We start from the raw sequence: 17,462 nt of genomic DNA on the forward strand, positions 1-17,462 counted from the left end.
TTTCCTGCAGTTGGTGACGCAGTGCAAATTTATATGTGTCTACCATGTAGAACAATTGTAAGCGCAAAGACAGGAAATCGGACTACGTCCAACCACCAAGTGTGTGCTGCAGTTTTTCGTAAACTTCTCCGATAATAGCAATCAACAGACAGAATCAGGCAGTGGGACAGTGACAAGTAAGCAGTTTGCATGCAGATTTTTGCAAGCAGCGCTTCGTATGCACCCCATTGAAACGGCATCGTAGGAAGCAGTTTGGACGCTGCTATGAAGCAGTCAAAGAACGATCAAAACGAAATTTGAATCCTTCACTTGTCTTGGAATTTCTTTATGCCCAAAAACTCGAATATTTGATGAGGCAGCCAACGCATACACGTACGTACGTACGTTCAAAGTGTCTGTTGCAGAGTCAATGGAAGCTGCTGCAAGCGAAGCTGACACCACTGCTGCTGATAGAGTTGCATTTAGAAATATGCATCATTAATTTTAATGACTGTTAATATGGTCTTAACAGGATACAGGGAACTTAATAGCAATTTGTGTTCTTAATGACTCTGGTCAGGCGGCGTCGGCGGCAGCGGCGGCAGCGGCGTCAAAAACTCATCATTAGACAACATGCGAAAACAGGCCTCTCCTTCTTCTCATCGTCCTGCTGCTACTCCTGCCGCCCCACGCCCACTCTCATGTGGGTGGAAATGGAAGTTTTGAATGGAGATTGCTGAATAGCCATGAAAGAAGCATCCCCGCTCATCTTGTGCATCTCATTAGTGGGAGGTATGAGATGCTGCTGCTGCTGCTGCTTTGGTCTAGGCTTTGACCATTGTGTAGGCCGTCAGCCGCCTGCCGCCGACGTTCAACTTTAAAGACGGCTCTGCAATTCTCCCAATTATTATGCGTAACATGTTGGGTAACCCGAAACATTGCCGCACGGCTCGACGGCTGGACAGCCGAGTGGCTCGGCTGCCAGAGGCAACCACTTGCCATTTTTGGACAACTAAAAGCATTCCTTTAATGTTTAGTTAATTGAAACATACTCGTGCAACATCACCAGCAGCAACAGCAGCAGCAAACTACTTTTTGTTGCGCCTTGATATAAAATATGGAAAAATGCAGGCATCTTGCCAGCAAGAGCCGCATAAACAACAAAGCTTTTAGGCGCGTATCTCGCAGATACCGATAAAGCAGGCGCACCACTCGAACACCCCTTGCCCATCCTCTGGCTAAGACCATTGGGATACCTTTGCAAACCTCTGTTTCGCATCCTAAACTATTTCGTGGCTGGCCAACATTTTGAGAGGCAAATGTCTGGTGTCACAAATACCCTTGGCTGTTTTCTGGCCCCAGGGTAACAGCAGAAACCTTTCACATTCAGCAATCGACAATCCGACACTCGACTTTGCACTCGAGTCGCGCATATGTCCAGCGTTTGGTCTGCTGCTGCTGCTGCTGCCACCGCTTCTGTGTCCCTTGTTGCACGGGTGTGTGTGCCACACCCAGCCAGTGACGGAATAAAAGATAGAGATGGAAAGAGCATGGCAGTGGGTGGGGCTGTGCGGGGAGGGGGCATGCAAAAAAGTATCTCAAGTTCAAGTTCATTAGGTCTCACGGCATGTCGCGCAACAAAAAAAAGAGTTGAACAAATAAATGCCAGCCGCAATTTGTTATAATTTATGCGCGAAACATTTGTTTTGCTGGCAAATTTTGAGCAAAATTGTTTGTACCAGCAGGGGGAGATCCCTCAGCAGGAAGCAAATTGCAACCATTAATTGGTCACGTTTTGAGTGTGTGGCAGAGTGGCAGAGTGGCAGCATTAGTAGTCCACGAACCAATGATTCAGTGGCAGATCGCTAATCAAAATCATAGTCGATCATGTGGCATGGGACTCAATGTCTGATTCAATGTCTCCTCAACTCAATGCTTGCGTCATCGATTCAGATTTCGTTTCGTTGCCGTTTCAAGGGCGACGGACTCGTGTTCGAGGCAAGGAACGTGTGGCACTTGAGCATTAGAATCGGTATCCGAATCGGTTTTGTGTTCTTAACATACCACAGCAGGAAATCCAACATTTATTGCACCATGCTGAATATTTCGAATAAAGTTTGCCCCTCGATAAACCTAGGCTGAACCCATTCTAGGCTGACATTTTCTTGGTTTTCTTTCAAAATCATATCCATAATTTTTGTTCATGGCGGGGAGGAGGCGGCCATAACAAAAAATTAAGGAATTTTTCGCATTGTATATGGAAAAATATTTTGAAGGATTTTCTTTTGCCCAACAATTGAATGCTGATGAAGGTTTCCGCAGCGGGTGGCGGCAGGGCAGGCACCCACTTGATGAGGCAGGAATGCGAGGTTGAAGGTTACAGCCAGTGCGTGGGTGGAGCGGCTGAAGGTTGTGCTCTGTTGTGTTGCGTTTATTTAAAATTAAGCCAACACTTAATGTGGCACAAGCACACACAGCGACACAGAGACAGGCAGAAGGAGAGAGTTGCTCTTTCCTGGTGGATGTGGTTTCTGGGGCTGCTGTTCCCCCATAGACAAAAGCGGAAGTGTCCAATGCTAAGGTCCGGACGGGATGGCTGTTGCCTGCCACTAAAATTGTTGTTGTTGTTCTGTTCTTCTTGCTGTTGTTGTTGTTTGGGGGGCATGAGCATGAGAGGCGCTCTTCATTGCTTTCATTTGTAGCGGAAATGTGTGTTAAAGTATCCTTCTTCTTCTTTGTCGCTTTGTCGCTGGTGGTGTCGCCTCCTGTTTGCTGAAGTGTCGCCTCTGTCCGGGGGAAGACGGAGACGCGCGGACTGGAGGCGTTTCGTGTCGCCTGCTGTGATTTTTATGCGACTCGCAACAGAAAAGGAACAGAAAAGGAACAAAACCCAATAGAAGACTTTTTCGAGCACTCCAAAAGCTGCTGCTGCTGATGTGTTTAGCTGTTGTTTGCTGCTTTTTTCCATGGTCTCCTCTGAAGGACACAAAAAATGCTCTATCCTTTCTCTCGTAGCTTGAGTCCGGCTTGCGCATCAGCATCCGCAGCCGCATCCGCAGCCGCATCCGCAGCCGCAGCAGCCGCATATCGATATCTGCACCCACACATCCGCAATGGGTAGGCGGCTGTGGGCAGCAGCCCTGTGGCTGCTGTGCTCCCTCCTGGCCCTCGAGCGGCCCGAGAGCACCCAGGCACGCGGCACATATATTGCTTTTGGTAAGTTCTTGACCCCTCACACCACCCACCCAACCACCAACCATATTTATAGTCGTAACTGAACGATCGACTCAATCGAACCATTTCGAATGGCAGAAGATGCGTGTGGATGCGTGTGGAGCTGGCCACTCGATGGCAATTCATTTCAATCGAACCAATGGCATTCGCCATTCATCCCATTTTAATTGCTCTTCAAGTGACAACAATTGCCACATGGGGCAGGAATGCAGCTGCAACAGATGACGATGATGATGATGCAGAGATTGGAAGTGCAAGTGCCTCCGACTCTCGACTCTCGACTCTCGAGTTGAGTCTTGCGCAAATCTAGGCTAATTGTTTGTCGCTGCTGTAATAATGATGCCAGCCACCAATTAATTTGCACAAACATCTTAATTTAGGAACAGCGTGAAGAGCCGCACTCAACAGACTTGCAACACCACAGAGACACACACACAAGAGTCTCGCAGAGCGAGACACTTGCAGATCTAAGAATAGAGTGTGCCATCATCTTGATAAGCGTCTGACAAAAGAATTCCTATCCAGCAATCGATCCTCCAAAGTGGGAGCTGCCCATGGAGGAGTAGATTCTGAGCAGAGCTCTGCAGATAAATGATGGCAGGAAGTAGAAGAAACAGAAACAGCTACAAAGTCAGGGAATCTAAGCCCTTAAGCAGATGTTTCTATTGCTCTGATATTACATATCAAATGAGTTTCAAAAAACGGTCTTTCCCTTGCAAACTTCTTTACTGTGAGAACTTTCCTCAATGGTATCTTTCGAGCGATTGATTTTTAGCTATTGGAAAAGTGTCAGAAACCCAAAAGAGCCAATCTGGGCGCATTTCTTGGAGAGCATATTCCTTATCCCATCTCAATAAGAGGTTCCAAGGCGCCCACCCAGTAATCAAAGTCAAGCTTCCGCCCTGTCCATTGTGTGGCGGGGGTTCTGTTCGGGCTTTGTCATCTGGCTAACTGTTTTTTTCTAGGCCTTTGGTCACGGTCAGTGGGAGAAAGATCAGCGAGTGACATCGGATACACCAGGAATAGAAATGGAGAAATAGCCAAACAATAGAGAAGAGGAACCGCCGACAGGGAGGAGGAGGAGCAGTTGCAGTTGCAGTTGCAGTTGTAAATGCATCTCTGAAGAGAAATTAAAAACTGTTTGCTGTCGGGGCGTCCAAGTCAAGGGGAGGGTGGCTGCTGCTTACAACAATGTCATCCTTGACTTCATTAAACGTAACTTGATCTCAATTGAAGAAGCTGCAACCTCAGCAGGCAGGCAAACAAACAAACAGAGAGTCACCAGATAGATAGATAAATAGAGTCTCGGCATATACTCGTACTCGTACCCAAAGAAGAACAAACTATAGGAGTATTTTCTGCCCTAATCGTATGAGAAATAACTCCCAAGTCATCATCATTCATCAGCAGTGGGCGAAGAACTCGTTGAATCGAAAGGAACTTTGCTAATTTGATGGATTGGAGGGATAACCTCTTTTGATAAAGGATTTAAAGGCTAGTTTGTCAATCGTCAATCGTCGTTTTTTGATTGTTTCTGCCATACATTGATTACTGCAGCTAATCAGCTAATTTGATTGATAACAACAGAAGAATTCCCTGATACTCCTCAATGGAATGTTAAATTCCATCATGCGTCTCGGTTCTTATTTGTTTTGAAACATTTTCAGGCTTGCAGCATTTCCCCAATTCATAGCCTTAAGGTATCCTAGCATTCACTCGAATGCACACCCATTCATTCCTTTATAGGGTATCCAATTGTCGTTGCGTTTGTGTGTGCAAACACTGAAAACTTTTCAATTCGGGATTTCTTGTTTGGCTTTGGCTTTGGCTTTTGACTTTGGCTGTTTGTTGCTCAGAATTGCTGCTGCTGGAGAAGAATGAATTGAGAAATGTTTATTTTTAGTACAATGTGCCACACACACACACACACACACACACACAGTGCTCGTGTGGAAGCATGTTTTCTGGCTGCCTGCTCTAAGCGCTTCCTGAAAGCCAAAGCCAAACGCCAAGTGAAATGTAATGAAATGAAATGAGATCTGCTGGGACTCTTGAATAAATAAATGCCAAAGGCAACAGTTGTTGCCAAAGAGAGTGAAAGAGTAAGAGAGAGAGAGACGGAGTGTGTGTGGCAAGTTGCATGCTCATGCGCTGATGTAAGCGTTTGCCTACGAGAACAATTACCAGAAAAAAACCGAACGAATCAAGAAGTAAATGCGCTTTCAATGGCAATGCAACTGTGGCATGAAGTGAATTTTCTATTTACAGTTGGGCAAGCACTGTGTGCAGCGGCACTCACACATGGCTCTCCAACTGCAGGCAGCACGCCGCCACCGCTCTCCTTTCAACGCTCTTTTCAGCTCTTTTTTCAGGGTTAACTCTAGACATTACACTTGTCGTTCGCTTGTTTACCGTTTGGATTGTTTGCCTTTGCCACGCGTTTGCCGTTTGCCGTTTGCCGTTCACAGATTAAAGTTTTTTTTTTTTCTGGCCGAGATTCTATTATTATGAATACCCTATAGCAGGCAGCATAGAGAAGTTCATGAATAATGGATATCTATACCATAGAAATTATCCAAATTTTATTACTATTTCATCACAAATGAGATAAATTTTCTTTTAATTATTTTCGCTGCCTCTTCTACTGCCTTATAGAAGGGTTTATTAATGGGTAATCCTTTGTCGCAATGCCATGGCCTCTGTCCCACTCATTTGTACCTGCTGTTCTGGCATTGTGCTGTGTCTACACACGTATGCCGTCTTGTGTACTGCATGGAGTATCTGGGGAGAACCCTTCACTGGCCTGGCCTGGCCTGGCCTGGTCTGGCCGACGGGCGAATAGATTCTGCCTTGTAGTATGACTTGTATGTAATTTGATGCTTATGCCATTAACAAAAATGTCAAAACGTCTAAATGCTAGGGGGCATGCCCCACCATGCAAACACTCTTCCAACCTTTTGTGGGGGGGGAGGATAACTAACTTTCTGTTGCTGGTGCCACCGCTCTCTGCGGGGCACGTAATTTGCTTGTTGCTTGAGAGCGAGCGGCGCGTGCGAAATGTCAAGAAAACTGCGTTTCGAAAACTTTTTCGCATGTTGTTTTTATTTTCCATTTTTTTTTTCTCTTCTTTTTCTGCAATGAGATTTGGTATTTGTGAGGAGTGCAAAATAAAAACAGCTCAGACGGAATAGGAATTGGAATCAGGAATAGGAAAAAGGAACAAGGATGTGGCCAATGGGAATGCGAAACATTGTCGCTGACAATGGGCAAACCAGAGAGAAGAGAGGAGAGAGCGGGATTTCGTGTTTAGCTGATTAAATACGTGACTTAATTCTTTGGCTGACAGGCAGCAACAGTCTGCGCTGCCAACACCCAGCCCCCCCATGGCAATGCTACGCTGTTGTTGCTGTATCTTAAAGATACCCCCCCCCCCCCTCACTATGTGTTCGGAGTGTGTGTGCAAAATGCAAATTTATGCAGTTTGTAAGTGCAATTTGAATTATCATTTGATTGGGGCCCTCGACTGCTCTGATCTCAGATTGACGGGCCTGACAAACGCCTGGCCTTCGATCGAAGAAGTATCTGATAGATACCCTGATTTCCAATGCATGCTGTTAATTGCAACAATATCGGTATAGGTATCGATACCTGTAGCTGTCGCTGTAGCTGCAGCACCACAGCATGTGGAGTGCAACTTATTTATTAATTTGTGGCTCACAGTTGCCATCGCCTTGTTCTTGTCATTCCATATCTATCTATTTTTATTTATTTGCCGCTTTATGCAAATGCCAGAGCAGACGCTGACAGACAACAGCAACAGCAACAGAAACAGCGACAGAAACAGCGACAAAAACAGACAGTGGACAGCAGACACCGAACAGCAGACGGAGCAGGCCGGCGACAACCGACATTGGACAGCAAAAGTGAATTTACGAGCACAATGCAGATGCAGCCAAAAGCTACAAGTAGAGCCAGCAGCAACAGCTCCAGATAGAGCTCCAGAAACAGGCATAGATACAGCCATAGATAGATGCCGCATAATGTATCTAACAGATACGCGAGCGGCCTGCCTGCCTGCCTGCCTGCCATCCAGCTATGCATCCATCCATCGAAAAGGGAAACTGCGGCGGCATTTGAATTGCGAAAAAGGAAATCAATTTGCAAAACGGAAAAACAGAAGAAAAGCTTATGCGAAGAGTGAATAGTGAATAGTGAAGAGTAAAGGGGAAGCAGGTCGGCGGGTATGGGGAATCGTATATAGACATGCAGGTAAACTATAGAGCAATAGGCAGGGAAAGGGAAAAAGCATTTAAATATATAAATGTACAGAGTGAGAGAGAGAGAGCAGCAGATGACAAGATATGGCAACAGATAAACGCACTGCAATATTTCTTTAGATAAAGATACACGAAACACATAGATAATGCAGCAGCAATGATATGCAAAACGGAGGTCTAGAAAGTGCACGAAGGATACAAAAAGAGCTAAAGAGAAAGTTTACTTAAATTTGTTGCTCTTTGAGCAGCGGCATAAAGATATGGCTGAAACAAAGTGATAAGAACCCAAAATAGAAGCTACACAGACGGATGGATGGTTGGAAATAGCAGGCAACAAAATGTTTGCAGAGAAAATGATAGAAATAGATACAAAGTTGAAGACAAATGTGCGAAAATTACACACCCAATGGTGGGTTGGAAAGTGCCATTGATTGGACGTGAAAATCATTATCGTGGCATACAATTCTACAACAAATTGTTTCTTTTCCCGGTCCGACCTCCCTTCTTACACCCACACACTACTCCACTCCCACTCCCACTTGACTCTCCGCTTCAGCCGCCAATAAATCGCTCGCTCAGGGAATGTCTTGGAATTGCCTTAAATTTCAAGATCTCCTGCCTGTCATCACACCTGCTTAATGGGCGTAATTTTGCCCCATCCAAATTACAGGGTATTAGTCGTGTCGACAATGCACTCAAATTGCGGGCTGCACCCAACAGTCGACGAACGACGAACGACAAAGACTTTACTGGGTTACTGGGAGGCAGGCAGCAGCAGCAGCAGCAGCAGCACGAGCGCTGCGTATTCATACATACATATGTGTACATATTTATTTATGCACTCGTTTCTACGAGACTTTTATAATTTGTGTATGAAATTTTATCAGCAATGCAAAAATCTGGGGTGGGGTGTGGGATGATTTCGTTATCTAAATGACGGAAAGAATTTTAATCGAGCATCCAAAACGATAAACGATGCCGTCGGCAAAGCGGCAGCTAAAAAGATCACCAAAAGGAGATGGAGGGACTGTGTCACGACATACATATGCACGTACATATGTATGAATGTATGTGTGAATGCATCTGTGAAGAAATTGTAATTGCTATTACAGGCAGCTTGACATCATCGCCTGACAGCTGATGCCGTGATAATGATTGGGATGATAATGATGAAGATGATGCAGCTGCTGCCTGATGATGTCAATGCAAATACCAGAGTATGGAAAAATTGAGACACAAGAAAGAATTCGCAAGAGACACGACACAGAACTAGAAATGGAGACGGAGACAGCGACAGGGAAACCAAAAGCGACCCAGCGCCATAAAAAATTGTAAATCTGAATGGGCAATTCATTCAGCAAAAGAACAAGTGTCGAGCCATTAATATTTGCTCCACCGGAAAGAGAATGAAGAGAGAGAGAGAGAGAGTAAAGAACACAGATCCAATCCCAGCCAAGATCCCCAAAGAGTAACCAACACCCCGCGGATCGTTTTGGTAATGTAATGTAAGCAGAGAGCTCCACACAATCGAAAGTGCATTCCAATCGAGTGAAACGAATATACAATTTGAATATCAGTTCCACTGGCGCATTATTCATGCATTCAGAATTCTATTTCTTACGCGATTAGAATGAATCATGTGCGGCAGGAGGCAGGGCAGGGCAGTGGCGGTGCTCAATGGGTGGCATTGCAATTGCAGCATCGATTAAAATTGAAAGAAACGATGGAGCAAATGGGGAGTGGAGTCAGTCTCTGGTGGCTGGCATGCCCATTGATTCGCTCATTCATCAATTGATTGCTTTGTGTCTCATTTGAATGATTCAATGATATCTGCGAGTGTGTAAACATTAATGTACACTGCCGTAAGAAGTAGAGCGCGTGGCCAGAGCCGTGCCTTGCCAACGATCATTTATTGAGCATTAATATCAAATTTACTGAAAAATGAATTGCTAAGTCTCTCTTTTGGGAAACTGATTCCTGAGTGTATCGCGCTTTGGTGCTACTCCCTTGACACGAGCACTCTTTTGTACACAAACTCGTGTGTAATTCTAATAGATGCATGCTTGAATGGTCATTCATTTGGGGTTACTTTATAGCCATACACAAATCTTCCCGCACCAATCTCTGCCTCTTAATCGCGCTTTCCCACTCTCAGTTCCATTCTCCGCTTTCCATTTCCATCCATAACTATTGCTGGCCTTTTTGGTCCATCCATCGATCAGCTGTGCTGTGATTCATGAATCACTTTTTGAAAATGTTGCGCCATACATGTGTGCATATGTTATGCCATGTTTTTGGCATTTGGCAATGAACTTCAGCCACAGAGAGGGGGGCCGTACATTCAAGGGGGGTGTACGCAGAAGCGTGTCCTGCCCCAATCATAGAAATTGCTCTGCGGCTTGCCTCCCCCCCGCCACGCACACACAAATATTTGGTCACACACAAATTGTTATTATGGTTATGTGGCAGCCGACCACTCTCTCCCTCTCCCTCTCCCTCTCCCTCTCCCTCTCTCTCGATGTCTGGCTGCTTGTCTGTCTCTTTCTGCTTGGCATTGCGTGCTCTGTTCGCGATGATTAATGACAGTTTTTGGATTGAACCGTGTCGCTCACTGCTTCCTGCTCGAAATTTCTCCCCTACTTATGGCTACTACTCCTTTCTCTATCGCATGTGTGTGTGTGTGTGTCGCTGTGTGTGCGTCTGTGTGTGTATTTTTGACGTCTCGCTGGCCGATAACATTTAATTGCTCAGCGATATATCATAAGATAGCGACCGTCGCGACGGACGACCACGGACGCCCGCTGAAATTGCTGCCACTTCAAGACTTGACAATTAAATAAATAAATTGTATTTAATATTTGCATATGCACAGGCATTTTATTTTGTGCATTTTCATTTGGCCTGCCACTCCCACTTCCCACTGCCACTGCCACTGCCACTGCAAAGTGCAGTCAAAGTCAACAAGAACTCATAAAGCAAGCAGGAATCACGCATACGACATGCTGTACACATATGTTGACAATCCACGAACAGGTGGTACACTGTAAAAAACGACAGAGAACGACGTGAATTTACAGAAGTATAAGAGACGTGAATGAAATGAGTGTTCAATGGGTCATTTGGTATGACAGAACTCACAATAAACTCTCGCTCCCTTGTCCTTGTGGGTCTCAAGAAAATCACATAAAATAACACTTCTAATTAACCCATTAGTTTTCCCACATAAAACCTGCCAATCCCTTCGTTTGTAGATCTCTGATTGTGTGATTTTTCATCTGATGTTCAGAACTAATTACACATATACACATAATTTTGCGGGCAAAGCGCCTTAATTGTTCCCTTCTGCTGTTAGTTACTGTTGAGTTACGTCCCCCACTTCGCTTTGTGGCATAGGACACCGCAAAAGTATTTAAGAAACTTGCAACACAGAACAAGGGGCAACAAAAAGAAGTAGAGCTTGCGATTCGTTTTTGGATCCAGGCTCTGCCCCCACCGTTGGCTTTGGTTTTTGGCTTCGCCTGTGGCTTTGCTTTTCGGTTTTCAGTTTCCGTTTGCTGTTTTCCCTGTGACTTTGCTCCGCTACACAACTCGCAGGTCTTGTGCCCACAGTCAGTCCTCTGGTGCCTGGCACGCGCTGACACTTTTACTTTGTCCAAAAGACGAAGCGTCAGGAGCGGAAGGTGGAGGAGGCGCCACTGCCATGGTAGGCGGCAACGGCAGTCCGCCTGGAAGACCGACAACCGACAACCGGTAGCCGGTAACCGACAACCGTCAACAACCTGCCAAAGGAATGAGCAAAGAGAGAAAAATAGTTCTTAGTTGGAGTTTCATCGCATTCTCTCTTAGAGGTAGCGGAGCTTGAGTTGTCATCTGGCATATGCTGGGACATAATACGCCGTCCTTTATTCCTCCAAAACACCCATACTTCTACGCATTCTCATGTCATGTTTAAATTACTCTTTTTGCCAGCGCTTGCATACTTTTGGGCGACCATCCGAAAAGAGCATTTCCATAGTCTGCATTTGCGTTCGCCTCGCGCTCTCTCCTCATAGGCTGTGGCAAACTTTTGTAAATTAAAAGAAAAACAGTTTTTCCCCGTTTTCCTTACTTACTCCCCAAGTCCAGCCCCTATTTGTGCGTCTCTTTCTCCTTGTTCCTTGTCTTCCTTCGGCTGCGCTGTTGCGGCGGCGCTTCTGTGGCCACAAATGATAAATTTATTTAATTTGCCATAAATTGCCAGAGTAACTAAGACGACGCACGCAATGACAACGCAAATGTTGCATGCCCCTCAACCCCCCTGCTCACTCTCTCTCTCTCTCTCTCTCTCTCGCTGAAGTGTGTCTTACAGCAAAGACAAAAAAAAAGGCCACAAATGTAGCAAAAGTTTATGCAAAACAAGCCACAAAAATTAACGTTTGTCACATTGCGCATGGAATGCGACAAATCAGTGGCAAACTTTAACCCGCAGACAGGTGCAGTGGCAGTGGCAGTGGCAGGGGCAGGGGCACACATGCCAACCTCAAACAATTTCATCGATTTAGCAGAGGGAAGAGCAGGAGCAGGAGTAAGAGGAGCAGAGACACGGAGGAGGCGAAGGAGCAGTTTTTTGGCCAACAAGTTGTCGCTGATACGGCCCATGTCTTTCTTATCCGTTTTGGCCTGCCACTGATTCTCGTACATCCAGTAGGATCCATGGGTTACCTGTTAACTGTGCAAATTTATTCTTAGAATATATTCATAGATAGGTAAATATTTGTTAAAGAGGAAAATTCTTTGGAAATTCAAGGAAAATACTAAAAGAATACTAGACGGATACTGCAATAGCAGTGGTATTTTTATCTGGTATTTTGTGGTATATATCAAGTATTTTCTGTTCAAAACTTGTGACTTTAGTAAAGGGTATTTAATGTTCGATCTTTCACGTTTTTGATGATTTTTCTTTTGCTTATTTATGCGACATTTTCATTGTGTGTTTGTGGCCTGAAATGAATAAGTGAAATGTTGGCTAGATTGAAGAAGACCAAGAACAAGAAGAACGTAAAAGTCGAAGGTGGTGGAGGAGGAGAGGGGGCGCACAAGGGGGTGGCAGAACTGTATTTCGACTGACGGTAAAGAGGTAAAGGGCTTGCCTGCCACTGCTTGAGCTACAGCAAACAGAGGCACATGCAAAGGCGCACTTAAAACTGCAGACGCCACATAATTGTCGCCCCCTGCAGCAGCAGCAGCAGCAGCAGCAGCAGCAGGAACACCAGCATGTGAATCTGCTCTGACAACTGTCACTGGTGTTTGACACGGTTTTGCTGCACCCTATCCCTCTGCCCCTCTGCCCCTCTGCCCCTCTGCCCTGTGACAGTGTGTGACTGGGGCGCATCACGAGTTAAGCAAACTGCAACCAAAACTAAACACTCGGGGGCAACCTTTACGACCCCGCTGCGGTGTGCCCTGCCAGCAGTGGCAGTTCCCCTCCATAGCTAATGACTCATTAAATAACGCGCCACAGGGGCTAGCTGTGGATCGGTGGGGGCACAGAGAGAGAGAGAGAGAGAGAGAGTGGCAGAAGTGGCATTGTGGCGGTGGCATGGGGTTTCCAATGTGTGTGCATATTCATGAGCTTCGTGTTAAGCTGCCATTTTGACGTTAGCCATGTTTGCATAGCCGAAAAAGGACGAACGCCGCGCGACGAGTGCATATGCATATGAATATGAATATGAATCAAGCCATCAATCAGGCCAGGCATCCATCTGAGGACGGGTGAGACTCAACCAGTCAGTGTCTCCGTCTCCGCCTGCCACTTGACATGCATTGAGCAGACTGTAGAGGGAGGCAGCAGGCTAATAACCAAATGAAAATGATCAAGAATGATGGCAGGCAGCAGACAGACTGCGAGTCAATCTGCCAGGAGGCAGCGCGACACTCGCAGTTGATGCAACAATTAAAAATGCAATCAGACAACAGGAGAATGAATATCTTCTATCTGAATAATAACTCCTGCTGCTGTCTGAATATTCAATGTCCACCGTCTATGGGTATCTATGGGTATACGTAAGTGAAAACTCTGCCTATGCCCAAAACTATAATTAAACAAATTGACAATATCCGATTCATTCCTACTCTCACAGCCCTTTTGTGGCAATTACTCATTACATCTGTGTGTGTGTGTGTGTGTGTGTGTGGCAGGAAAGATCTTCATCGCTTGGAGGATATGCCACAGACATGTGCTTGAACGTTTGAACGGAAATCGATTAGTCATAGACATAAAACGAATCAAACGAATGGTTTAGCGCTGATAGTTCTGAGCATTCGGCGGTGCCTTAATTAAAGCCCCCGAATTGTGGAGCAGGTGGGAGCGGGAGGGTTATGGTAATAACACTTTTGCATGGCAGCAGCAAAAAGCAAAACAAGAAAAAAACCCAAAACCCATTTGTTTTGCACGACCTTCACAGCGGCGCTGTGCCCTAAGGACTTCAAGGACCAAGGACTCCTTGGAGCTAGTCAATGCAAAGACGCAGCTGTTGGCAAAAAATATGTCCCGCCCTTGGAGTGGTGGGCGTGGCTGTGTTGTGCACTTTGCATGAAGCATAAAAGCGAGTTAATGATTCGATGGCTACGCTGATGAGACGCTAACGAGCAATAATCAAATCAAAGATACTTTCTATTATCAATCTGCTTTCGCTGTGCGAAATTGCTCTTAAACGACAAGAAGGCAACAGCAGCAGCAGCAGCAGCAGCACACCGCCTCCCCCCCTGCCACAAACTGGATTTTCTGACAATTTCTTTGGATTTTTTTTTTTGTGTGTTGGCTTTGCTTGCCGCTTGTTTGGTTTGTGGCACACTTGATGCCACCGCAAAGTGAAAATTTAGCTTAACCCCACTTTACAGTGGTTGTGTGGGTCGGAGAGAGGGAGGCGAAGCAGATGCTGTCAGACGGGACTCCAGCTCCAGCTGCAGCCCCAGCCCCAGCCCACATTCTGCTCCCATTCTTGGGCCACCTTTTAACTTGTTTGTTTGCGGCTTTTGGCTTGTTGGGCGCTTTTGCGTTTTCCATGTGCCCGCATATCAATTATCGACTCGAATTTACGCTCTGTCTTCTCTTTCCTGGCGCTTTTTTTCTCTGGGCGCTGGATTTTTCCTAAGGACTGCAAAGATGGGTGGGGACTACTCCAGACTACGGCTGCTCGCTTCGGCTCCTGGCTTTAAGTTCAAGTGCAAGAGGATGCAGAGGAGGATGGTTGAAAAAAAGCGCACAAAAAATGGTCAGACAGGGAGGCCATGCAATGCCGTGCTGATCCCATTTCAAGGGAAAACGGAAAAATAGAGGAAATTCCTTTTGACACCCAATCGAAGAAAGACTAAAAAGTAGGCGCCACAATCAACAGAGAGTTAGCGAGAGAGAGAAAGAGTGGCATGCAGCAAAGAAGAAACTTAAAGAATTTCCTAGAAGAAATGTCGAAGAAAAAAGAGGCTAATCAGATAAATATGGCAAATCGGAAGACTTAAAGAAAGAAATTGTCCAAAGATCCGCCACACATTAACAAGTTTATTCCTGACTAGTGGTCGATATCGGAAGAGTTCTTAAATATGTATTCGAAACTCATTTTTGCTTCTGCTTTTACTTCGAATTATTCCAAGCGCCATTCAAACTGTTCCATAAGGATTTCCTGATCCATCAGTTGTTTCTCTAATAAGAAGTTTGCTACTCCACTCCCCAGCCGACTGCCGGAGCATCAAATTTTCAATCAAAGGGAAGCAAAAGAAAAAAAACACATAGAACCCTGCACCTCTGGTGCCTTCGTCTTGCCGATTATAATTTGTTGTTTGGCCAGGGATTCGGCATCAAACGGATTAGGATCACACGTCTGGGCACATAATTGGAGCTGCCCCGTCTGCTGCCAGCTGCCAAACAGCGTTTGGTGTGAACCTGAAATCCTTTTTTTGCTGCAGACAGGAGACTCGAGACCCTGCTGCCGCCACCCTGCCATTATTTGAATCTTTAATGTCAATAAGCCGGAACACACACAAGAAAATAACAGAAATATTATTGCCCTTTCCTTGGCCTGTTGTTCGTCGTTTTCTTTGCAAATTGACTTGAGGCGACTCCAACTCTGACTCCGCCCTTTGACTCCTACACCCAACCGTATGTCTCTCTCCATATCTCTGTCCGTCCGTCTGCCTGTCCGCTTGTCTGCCCGCAATGAAATTGTCAAATTGTAGCCACGAAAATTCCTGGCCTTCGTGTTGAAAATTGCTGAAGGAAAGAAAAACTTTGGCGATTTGTGTGGAAGCCCCAGAAACTTTGCAGCACACAGTCGGTTCAGTGGCTGCCACAGCAGTTGCACGGTTACGGTAACAGTTACAGTTACAGTTACAGTTACAGCTACAGTGCCACCCAATGTTGTAGTGCCTGCCCGTGGTCGCCATACGATATACGCTCTACGGTCTATGGCCTTTGGTGATGACAAATTGTTGATTTTAGAGCAGGACAATGGCCCCAGCCATGGGCCACAGTCACAGCCCCCCGAGGAGTCATCGCCCGCCCAAACGCCCATCAAACCAAACTCATTTACACGAAAGCCGAGACAATGTTGGAGGCTCTTTGGATATACATTTAATTGCAAGAAATATGCTGTTTAATATATATATAATTAAATATTATGGTGTGGGATACCTTTGTAAGGTGTTTTAATTGAGGTATTTGGCTGACTGCACCGGGAAGGCTTGCTCGCCAATGCCTTCAAGTTACACATTTTGTATATCCCAAAAAGACTTTTATTTACTTTATTTAGTGCACATTTGAATACAGTATTGAATTATGGAATTATGGATTATATTTCAGAAAATATTCAGCATTTTCGACTCACCAGCAAGAGCCAGTGTCCCACTTTAATATGCCCAAAAATTAAATATAAATTTCTGGAAGTATTTCCTTCGTTTAATGTGCGAATCTGCCACCACTCGAAGGGCATTCTCTATTACTTGTTAGTTTCCCATTCCCCACAATTGTTTCCCATTTGTTAGCAGAGTTTAATGATTGGAGCAAGCAGAGGGCATTAAAATACTAAATTATATCAGAACATGAAGATACATCCAAACATTTGTATCACTTAGGGTATTGTAATCTACACCAAAGCCTCTATGGCTGTTATTTTCATATATTGTACGTGTATAATCCCCGCTTATTGCTGGCTCTTGAATTGGCTTTTGGCTTTAAGCTGTGCTCTGATTACCGCTCCTGCTCCTCCTGCCACCTCTAATGTTCGCTTAACTTTTCTTTGCTTTTAATTAGCCTTCTGCTCGCGGCTCTCTCACTCTCTTTGTCATCCATTCCACTGCTACTCTCCCTGCCACCACCGTTTCTTTCTCGCTCGCCTTCTCTGTAATCAAATCCGCGTTGCGTCACAAAGTATTTCCATCGCATACTTTCGCGGAGTGCGCGAAAAGAGCGACAAAAATTATCTAAAAATATTTGTAAAATTGCTTAAATTGTTGTTTATTTTTTTCCATCCTGTTGCTGTTGTTGCTGTATGAAATATTAGGCGAGTCGCAGGCGACAGAGAGACAGCGAGAGGCGAGCAAGGGTTCAAAAGGGCAAAAAGGGACTGACTGGAAACATGCACAGGAAACTGTGGCTAACGATGATGTTGCTGTTGCTGTCGCTGCTGCTGGGGCATGCCCCGCACACCATTTCATTCCGAGTGGAGTGTGAAGGGGTTCTGGGGGGTTGTCTATCACACAACACCGAAAAAACACCTAACAAACTTTTGCTTTCAAGTTGAATGAAGTGTCAACCGAGAGTCTGGTTTTGGTTCTCGGTTCTGGGTTCTGGCTTCTGGGTTTGGGGTTTTGGTGTTTTTTTTTTTGCCTCAACTGGAAGGAAGTGCTTGTTAAACTGCATCCGGCTGTCATCTAATTGCAGACACACACAGATCAAACTCTTGTGTATTTCGTATTTATTTATGGGTTCGTTTTATCATC

The 17,462-nt window shown here is 45.3% G+C and overlaps 1 protein-coding gene across 27 annotated transcripts in view; it reads left to right on the forward strand.

The window, feature by feature from the left end:
* The window catches only part of LOC117590752 (basement membrane-specific heparan sulfate proteoglycan core protein), an 88,522-nt gene that overhangs the window by 36,576 nt on the left and 34,484 nt on the right, over window positions 1–17,462 (forward strand). For 3 of the 27 annotated variants that reach the window (XM_034283684.1, XM_034283687.1, XM_034283689.1), the window contains exon 2: window positions 2,995–3,195. The exons of 23 other annotated variants lie outside the window; for them this stretch is intronic. In XM_034283684.1, the coding sequence (XP_034139575.1) occupies window positions 3,093–3,195 (103 nt within the window). In that variant the 5' untranslated portion in view covers window positions 2,995–3,092. Of the gene's footprint in view, window positions 1–2,994; window positions 3,196–17,462 lie in introns of those variants that run through there. One more of the 27 variants, XM_034283690.1, reaches the window with a different exon arrangement.

Source organism: Drosophila guanche, unplaced genomic scaffold, assembly GCF_900245975.1.
Source record: "Drosophila guanche unplaced genomic scaffold, DGUA_6, whole genome shotgun sequence".
Lineage (NCBI taxonomy): Eukaryota > Metazoa > Arthropoda > Insecta > Diptera > Drosophilidae > Drosophila > Drosophila guanche.